This window comes from Diplotaxodon limnothrissa, linkage group LG9 (assembly GCF_057381915.1).
Source record: "Diplotaxodon limnothrissa isolate DT_005_m linkage group LG9, D_limnothrissa_male_GT1.1, whole genome shotgun sequence".
Classification (NCBI taxonomy): Eukaryota; Metazoa; Chordata; class Actinopteri; order Cichliformes; family Cichlidae; genus Diplotaxodon; species Diplotaxodon limnothrissa.
In genome coordinates, this window is record NC_140604.1 from 8,297,656 (window position 1) to 8,307,343 (window position 9,688).

At 39.0% G+C, this 9,688-nt stretch overlaps 1 protein-coding gene across 1 annotated transcript in view; it reads left to right on the forward strand.

Moving 5' to 3' along the window:
- Positions 1-8,880, forward strand: part of mpp7a (MAGUK p55 scaffold protein 7a) — a 65,959-nt gene extending 57,079 nt beyond the window's left edge. Inside the window, exons 12-17 of the mRNA XM_085362617.1 lie at positions 996-1,166; positions 1,617-1,697; positions 2,677-2,770; positions 3,457-3,565; positions 5,163-5,306; positions 8,050-8,880. Of these exons, the coding sequence (XP_085218743.1) occupies positions 996-1,166; positions 1,617-1,697; positions 2,677-2,770; positions 3,457-3,565; positions 5,163-5,306; positions 8,050-8,229 (779 nt within the window). The 3' untranslated portion in view covers positions 8,230-8,880. The remainder of the gene's footprint in view (positions 1-995; positions 1,167-1,616; positions 1,698-2,676; positions 2,771-3,456; positions 3,566-5,162; positions 5,307-8,049) is intronic.
- Positions 8,881-9,688: the final 808 nt, after the last annotated feature.

Genomic DNA, 9,688 nt, shown 5'->3' on the forward strand with positions numbered 1-9,688 from the left:
ATCTCTGCTCTGGGACATTTAATGACCTGCAGATTTAAAGGTTACATGTCAAAATTTTTAATCACATATCACATATGTGTTTTGACAAATGGTCTATTTTCATTGTGTGAGTATACTAACTTTGTCTTTCTATAATATCATATTTGCAGAATAAACAGGTTAGCTTGCATTAATGTGGTGAAATCACAGTAAAGCTCTGTGTTGGGCTGATACAGAGCAGCTGTGGGGGTCAGTGTTAGGTTACATCAAGTGTAGAGATTAATTTACATTTAAGCTGATGACGCTTAGATTCATTCACTGATTTCAATCTTTACACCAACTTTCTGTTTTCATTTAACTGTTTGTTTGTGGAAGTAAAGTCGCTTCCTGTATGTATCTGTGTGTAAGTGTGCGTCGTCCCAGCTTGTGTTAAATATGCTCATCTTTTTCCTTCACATTTTTGCACTTCTACTTTACTGAAGGGGCTTTGAATCAAAGTAGAGATCGGAACTTTGTGCCAGTTCCTTTCTTTTTACTAACTTGTTCGTGTTTGGATCATCTTATGAGGCTTTCCAGAACAAATGAGCAAGCTTCGTTTACCCATACCTGACTTGTTCTAAAATTTGGAGCACATTCATTGTCATCCTCTCTGTGTAATACAGTTTCCACTGGTATGGAAGACAGGATGGTTGTTGTTGTTGTTGTTGTTGTTGTGTAATTAGTTACCTGTGTTATTTTAGTGAGTGTGTCAGCGGGTGCAAGAGGAGAGAGGGACTGTATTTTGGATGATGATAGACCTATGATGAGTTTTCACCCGTTTGATGTCACCTGGGGAAAGTAATGTTTGTGTGGAGGTGTTTGCCAAGATCCTGAAACAACTATAAATTGAAGTCCACAGTATTTGTATGTGTACATACGGTTGTGCTGGATTTTACACTACTGACAAAGAATTTTCTTTTTTTGTATTGATTGATCTGTTTCTTCTGTCTCCTCTTTTGGCTCATGCTGACCTCCAGCTGGGTTCAGGAGAAGCTTTCGCCTCAGCAGGAGAGACAGAAAGACCACCAAGTCCATGTACGAGGCGAAGAAGAGCGAAATGTACGACATGGCTGACGTGCCCACATACGAGGAAGTCGTCCCGTACCGCAGGCAAAGGGGAGACAAACACAGGCTGGTGGTGCTAGTAGGTGAGTAAAGAGAAATTTAAGTTCTCAAACTCTGATGTCGCTGCTTACCTCACACACTGTTGCTGTTAGGATACCGAATTTAATGAAAATCCTCACCTTCAATCTCATTGTCACATAGAGACGACAGAAACAATAAAGGTGGCCCAGCTCTGCAAGAGAGAAGCTGAATATTATGTTTCTCTATCATCTGTTCCTAAGAAGTGAATATGAATAACCAGAAAGTAACTTTAGATCTTTTGGATACAAATTTTCATTAGTTCATCATTTGATCCTATTAGACATTTGAATTTATATTCTCATCATTAGTGTTTGAGGTCTTGAGTTAACCTCGGCAACTCTAACCACCAAGTACAGACGAAAGAAAGTTTGAATGTCTCATATCATGTTATGGATGTGATAATAACGTGATGAGGAGTTTGGCAGAGTTTATAATTAGATGTTTGTGTGTAGGACCCACAGGTGTCGGCTTGAGTGAACTGAAGAAGAAACTGTTGATCTCTGACCCCCAGCACTTCAGTGTGACCATTCCACGTAAGTGTCCTGTAAAAGAGACATTGGGTGTCAGTGTGACTACCTGTGTAAATAAAGGTTAAATTAAAAAAAAGGAAAAAAGATAACTTCACTCTTCTGATTTAAGCCCACCAAACTTTGGCTGAACAGTACAGTTCATTTGTCTTTCGCTCTGCATATTTCTTTGTTCTTATCTCTGCGTCTTATATGTGAATGTGTGCTTTATACTAGTTAATAGAATAGAAGTTAATTCGCTGACCATTAAATGTGGTGTTCCCAACAATCTCTTTTCTCTTTGTTTCATCCCAAAGAAACCTTTAAACATTTGTGTGCCGAAACTAAAGTTTCTGTCTTTCTTCCGTTCTGTGCTTTATCTTGAATTGAGGATGCAACATAAATGAAATAAAATAAAATGTAATAAAAACGTGGCTGTATTATTCTCACTGTTCTCACTATTTGAAATATTTCTTTACATAGAGAGATTTTTTTAATTATTGAAAAAAAAAACTTTTATAACCAAGTTTTATGACTTTATTGTCTTCCCCCAGCCAAAGTCTGACACTTGAAATGTCCCCGGTATTAAAATCCCATTGGCGTGGCCTTTTTCTCTCCACACAGCCTGTTAATTGTTCTCAAATGTGACCTGTGCTGCTGTTGTTTAATAGAGCCCAGACAGTCTGATTCAGACCCGTATAGGAAACGTATGGCACAGGTCCTGGCTCTCATTGAGAGGAAGGAGAATCGGAAAGTGTCTCGTCTCGCTCTTTTTGAATGTTTGATCGCTGCCAGTGGACACATGGATATGTTTAACACTTGCTGTTGTTTCGGGTTAAGCCCAAAAGTGTTGCTTCTTTTTGTTAATTTGAAAACCGGAGCTTTGGAGACCACCGGCTCTCTCTCTGTCTCTCTGCTTGTTGCACACAAGGAGCATTGCACTATTCATTGCAATGACTCACAGGCATCACTCCCTCTCTTTCCATCTTCATCTTCTTTCACTCAGACACCAGTCGACCCAAGAAGAACCAGGAGACCGATGGTGTGGATTACCACTTCATCTCCAAGCAGCTCTTTGAGACGGACATCCAAAACAACAAGTAAGCAAAACTGATGAATTCAATCACAACACACATTCAGACTTTATGCAGCAGAGATGAACAATTGATATTCATACTCTGGCCAAAACAAAAGTACTTTTTCCCTGGGAAAAAAAAGAGAACAACTTTTTTGGATATCCTGCTGTGTGTAGATTATATGTTTGTACGTCTCTATTTCAAACGGCCTTTCTTTAATGTTTACTACAATGGAGAGAACAATTCTGAATTGTTTTGGTTTATCACCATTTCTCAAAACTCTAATCTCAGAAATCACAGTGATTGTAGAAAATTAATTATAAAAATGAAAGTTGAAAGTTGCTGTTTAAAAAAAAAAATCCTGCTCTTATGAGGATATATAAAAAAATCTTAAAAGCACAAATTAACATATCTAATACAGTGGAAAAAGGTTTGTTTGTTTTATGTAAACTAGTTTAAAAATGTCCTCCTGATGCTCATTTCAAGATCTATATTTTCTTTCTTGGACAATATATGCAGTTAAAAATAATCCTTGTCTCGTCACAGTCTAAAAGAACCTCTTTTAGCTCAGGTACAAGGCCTGAGCTTTAACTCAGATTACAGTAATTACTCTTCTAAAAACTGACATAATTATTTGAAACTTTGTCCATGTGTCCATCCAAAGATGTGCGTTCGTGCTTTTTCTCATCACTCTTCTTTTCATGTCTCAGGTTCATTGAGCATGGCGAGTACAAAGGGAATTTCTACGGCACAAGTCTGGACTCGATACGTTCAATCCTCTCAAAGAAGAAAGTGTGCCTGCTGGATGTCCAGCCTCATGTGAGTGACACCTTCTTTCTCACCATCCCTGTACTGTATTCTTAGCCTGTTTTGGAAACTACCTGTCTCAGAAGCAGATCGCCCTGTTACTTTATTTGAAGATTTCCTCTTTGGCTTATGTCACCATAAACCTCCACAGTAATGCCATTTCTCAGTTATTGACCAACTGAGTGAATGATGGAAGCTGTTTCCCAGTGGTTCCGCTGCTGCCTCTCCATTAAGTTTTTTATCCATCTTGTTGTGAGTTGTGGGTCTTGACCCACTGCTATTAGCATAGCAAGAAGGTCAGATGATCATGCCAGAACCAGACACCAGACACCACCTCTAATCAAATCTCATCTCTCTCATACCTCTGAAGGGCCTTTCACATTGGGCGCACCTACCACGAGCTGGAGCGAGTGGCCTAAAATTTGTCTTGCAGTGGTTGTTGCGCTCTTGTACGTCGAAAACTCGATGGACCAGCTATTTCTCATCCATAAAAAAGAAAGCTTTGGCACTGTCCCCACAAGTGAACACTTGTGTTGTTTCCTCCCAAAGTCTCAGTATGCATGTCAACTTGTGTCATGAAGTTTGTTGAACTCGGAAACACACACAATCAACTTTTCCTCCTTGTTTTCATTCATTGTGTGGTTGAACTTAGTAGGGCTGTTTGCTTCGTTTCTGTTGGTCGTGCGACGGTACGTCGCAGCAGTCAAAGTTTAACCAAGTTTAACCCAGTTAAACGTTGACCCTTGCATGCAAGAGTACTCTTACCGGCGCACTTGCTCTTTAAAACTGTTATTGAGTGGCGCAAGCAATAGAAACAAATGGGTTTCAGAGCTCTGCACTTGCCATATCCTATGTGAAAGGCCCTTGAGGTACCAGATTGGCATGTTATTTCAGAAAACTGTCACCACAAAGAAGAGACAGACACAAAGATCAGGCATAAATAAAAACATATATATCCTCCACTATCTTCCAAAAGAATTTAAAAGCTGTGATGAGTTAGTGTGAGTAGTCTTTATCCCTCAGATTGGTGTTTGTGAGTCATTTTTAAATGACAAAAACTATAAACATGATTTCAAAGTTCTAGATTCACTCAGAATGATGGGAAGTCATCTGCTCTGTGGTCATTATTAATTGTTCTGTCCAACTAATAAGTCATTTATGCAAAGACTTCTTCATTCTAGAGAGGTCAATAAGTTAAAAGGTAATTTAAGATTTAATGCTTCAGCAAAACAGAAATATATTCGGTTTACAATGAGAGAATGGAAGAAAAGCCTCAACTTTTCATGTCTGAGGAACTTAAGGCAGAAAATGTCTTTGCTTAAAAATAGAAGGAAGATTTTAATTTTTAATATCTTCTCGATTGGAAATCAGCAGACTGAATCTGTTAAACTGGACTTTGTGACAACCCCATAATCCAGTTCATATCACTATTACAAGTGGACCATGAATTGGCAACCTTTTTTTTTTCAGGATTATATTTTTAAACGTTTTGTCTATTAATTTTTTCACAGTCTGTTTATACCATACGTGACACACTTTGTGATTACGTCTTAATGTGCTGCCAAATGCCTAACTCCTTTTTCTCTGCATCCACTTTTATTCTTTTCAGCTAATAAAGCATCTTCGAACAGCAGAGTTTAAACCTTTCGTTGTGTTCGTGAAGCCCCCGACCGTCGACAGACTGAGAGAGACCAGAAAGAAAACCCAAATTATATCAGGCAAAGACGACAAGGACTCCACCAAACCCTTCACGGTAAAAACTTATTTCTAGTGTGTGGGTTGTACATGGCTGATAGTTTATATCATATGTTAATCAGATATTACCTCCCTGCTTAAGTTGAGATAGAAAAGCAAGAGGAAATTGTTACTGTGTAACTGTGACTTGGTCGGGTTTAAATGTATCTTTCTCTCTGTCCACACGACCTGTTTTATGTGATTTGTTCTGATGTATTTTTTGCTTGAGGTACATCGTGGTGCTTGGTTGATTCAAACAGATGTTTTCAAAGTGCAGCCTTGGGGCAAATGGCCGTTCTGAAGACCAACAAGGAACGAATACAATCCTGTACATTTCATTCAAGCACGGTTCACGTGATACTGTGAAATAAAAATATTTCTCTTCAGTTTCAACAGCTCTATTTGAGCTAATATAGCAGTTAAACCTTCCTAAAGTTGTCAAATCAAGCATAGCATTACTTCAGGCAGGACATGCAGTCAAATTAAGCTGCAATTCCAGCAGATCTTAATTCCACATCAGTTGATGACTCCACTGATACATTTCTAGTCATAGCTCTATCAACTCTATACTGACACCAGAATGGACCATAGAGAAATTACAAACTGGTACAAATTAATTTCCCAAACACAACCCCATAAAAATTAAAAGCCTGGTAGTCAGACCCGATCTGAAATGACCTGAAAATAAGCAGTCTCTGGCAATTATATTACGATGAACTACAAGTCACACACATGCAATCTGCAGTGATACAGTCACAGGACTTTAGTTGACCTCTGTAGAACAACTGGCAATATTTCAGGGCTTCTGGTATAGGCAGCAGACATCTGAGCCAAAGGGGTCATTGTTTAGGAATGTAGAAAACTTTTGAAAGCTAATAAAAAGCTAATTTGTCATCAGTCGATAGCCAGTGGTTTCATTTCCACATGTGTTGATTTACCTTTAACTAACATGTCAAATCAAAAGGTCAAACATTACTCTGTTTAAAAAAGTTACAACACATATGCCCAGAGCTGATAGTTAGTCAAGTCATATTCACACAAAATATAATAGGATCCGACTTATTGAGGCATAATTTAGTGCATTTATGGGTAATAAGTGTTGAGGAAAATGCTAGAGTACAATACACTTTCACCTAGAACATGCAGTGAATTTATGGTTGAAGGTCAGCTTGTTAAACCTTGATACAGACACAGCATCAGCTTATATTATTCACACAGGTAAACATAATTCTGTCTCAGTCCGCTCCTTATTTCCCAGCTGGGTCTTGAGAACAATAAGCTTTAGTTGTCAGAAGCAATCTGGTTGTGAACAGTCTGTTGCAGTTTTAACGTCCCTTTATTAGCTTCTGTTATTCTCTCATGTAATACAAATATACTTCTATAAAGCTGTGTGACAGCGGGCTGTATTTCAACCAGCTAACAAACAAAGTCTCTGTGTAAATGTTCATGTACACTGACAGACCCAAACCCATCTTATATTTACTATTAAATGAAGGGAAGCTGTTGTTGGGCAAGTCGTCCCAGACATTTTCATTCCAACGCTAGCTGTATTTTTCTTTGCAAGAGACAGGTCTGCTTTAATGATAAAGGCTGAGGAACAGTCGTCTCATTGTTTCAGTCGAGCTGGCTGGAAGCGTGATGTGAATACAAGCAAAACAATCTGATGTAATGCAAAATCCCAGCTGTAATGTGGTTAGCATAGAAACTGGCACCCAATCTGAAAGAACCACAGGCATTTCAAAGTGATTTGAGGAAATCTCTTTGGTTTCTGACACTTTTTTAAAACGCAAAGACAGGTGGGTTTTATTGGCACAACAAAGCAGGTGTCCAGCAGAGAACGTGGTTGCTTGTAAAAGAGGATACTGAGGCTGACACGTGCTGCTTCATGCCACTGAAATGCGTAAAGATTTATAGTCCTGTAAGGTAAAAGCAACAAATGTATAAAGGCTACAAATAAAAGAATTACAATAAAAACAGAGGGAACGTTCACCTAAACTGTGACTCAGTATTTAGTTGCTGTGCAATGAAATTTATCTATGCTGTTACAAAGTACTTAAACAGGCACAAGATGCTACATAACTTCTTGTGGAAATTAGGCCACCTAGTGGGAATAAACGAGTCCCGGGTGTGCTTTTTCTCAAGTTTGGTCCCCCAGAAGAGGCATCATCCTAAACCAATCTTTTCTTTTTAAGTTCTCTGATTTTCTATTCATCTTCCAAACCCAGCTTGCTGTTCCTTAAACGGCTTCCTGCTCAGATTAATGTTCTTGTTGGGCAGACAAAAACACAGCTAATCCATTATGAAGCAGAAACCACCAGAAACATTCTGAAGGAACTGCTGGCAAAAGTCCCTGTAAGAGACAGCTTCATCATGACAACGTGTAAAAGCAAAGCTGTCAATTCATCCGTGGATCTATGTCCCTCCCCTCATCTATGGTCATGAACTTTGGGTAGTGATTGAAAGAACGAGATCACAGATACAAGCAGCGAAAATGAGCTAAAGTCCAATTTAAAGTTAAGTGTTCCCAGTAAAAACACAGCACCCTAACCTACCAAGAGATACCTGGGCTCATTTAGAAAGGCAGTATTTACTTGAATGATAAATGATAAAATAAGTTCTCCAAAAGTTGATTCTGTTCATCTGGACGTAGCGTTCTCAGTGGGAGAAACGTTTCATCAGTCACTTGGATGACTGACGAAAGAGATTTTATTCGTTTTGTGTTTTTAACTTCCATCTATTTTGTCTCTTCCCTCTTTTCCCAGGAGGAAGACTTTCAGGAGATGGTGAACACGGCCCAGACAATGGAGACTCAGTACAGCCATCTCTTTGAGATGGTTATAGTCAACGACAACCTCGATGTTGCCTTCAGCGAGCTGCAGTTGGCACTAAAGAAAGTGGAGACAGAGACACACTGGATTCCAGTCAGCTGGACTCACTCCTGAGAGACATACTGACTGTAAAAGGAGAAAAGGGAAGCGCTTTGACAAAAATATGCAGGTTTTCTATCTTTTAAAAAAAATATTTGCCAGGGACGGTGTTGGGAAGTAAATCAGGAATAAAACAGTGCCTGGCTGCTGTGTCGCCATACCTGAACTGCATCGAGCTAAAAATAAGCTTCTGCCTGGGATCAGGTTGGATTTAGACCTCAGCTGTGGTCTGGAAGCTCCAGGTCTGACCAGATGTGATCAGGTTGTGGCTGCAGGCTTCTTTCCAGAATCTAAGACTTTGACATTGATCAGGGTCTCAGTCTGGGTCACACATCCATGGCCACAACTTGGAGCGCCTTGGTCCAAACCGGAACGTGGAGCGAGCTTGGAGCATCGTAGCACCAGCAGTCCTGCCAGCACATCAGTAAACCGGCCAAACAGGACTCCTTTAGTGGTTTTATAACATTAGACCATTAGAAACCAAAGGGATTGATGTATTTCTTCTTCGTGGACAACTTACATGTGTTTGTCTGTAAAAGAGCACAGCACCAGGGCAAAGAGGAGAAAGGAAAACATACTTGCCTTCTGTCTTACTAGACTTTTGTACATCTAAAATCTTCCATGACTGTTATTCCAAGCAAAACACTGTCAGGTACACTTTTGAGAAAGGGCAATAAGTGTAATTTTATTTAAAAGAAATTAATATATTTTCTAATATCTGCTTGTAGTCCTTTTTATGCATTTTATATACATTTATGACTTTAATATGATCTTAGCTGTAGCCATCTCTGTGACAGCCTCTTTTTACTAGAAGCATTTTTTTCTCTCAATCTAGCATTTTTTTGTTCGTCACCCTAGTTTAGTTTTTTGGCTCTGTCAGCTCTACTTGGCTTTATTTGGCTCTATTATCAGCACTGCTACAATTCTCCTAGCTCCAGATTTTGCTCTCTTGTTGATTCTGGGACAAGCTGACCTCCTTTAAATTAAGGGGAGACTATAATTCCAGCTACATTTTTATTCACCAGAATTCACACAAAAACAATCCATATTTTATTTATTTATGCTTTGGGCTGTTGTTTTGTTTTGTTTTGTTTTTTAACTTCCTGCTCCTTAAAAGTATACTTTCTTTGATTGGTTGCCCCTCACCTAGCCTGTGCAAACAGAAACTAGTGCTCGTATGCACTGCCTCCCAGAGATGACCTTTTGCATATTTTGCATATTTAGCAGTGTTTAATATCTGCTTAGTATATGACAAAATACAAGCCAATGGATAAGTTGTCCTTTATACATGGAGGTAGAGCGCAAGGATAGTTGGAGACTGGAAACAATTAGGAGGAGCTAGCCTATGTCTGCTAGTCTTTCTGAACTTGTGATTTTAGTACATTGTTCATCCCTATTAATAACAGTTAGTTCATATTGAATTCATCTCTTAATTTCTGTGCTTGCTCGGCTGATTGCCTCCAATCTCTAGCTG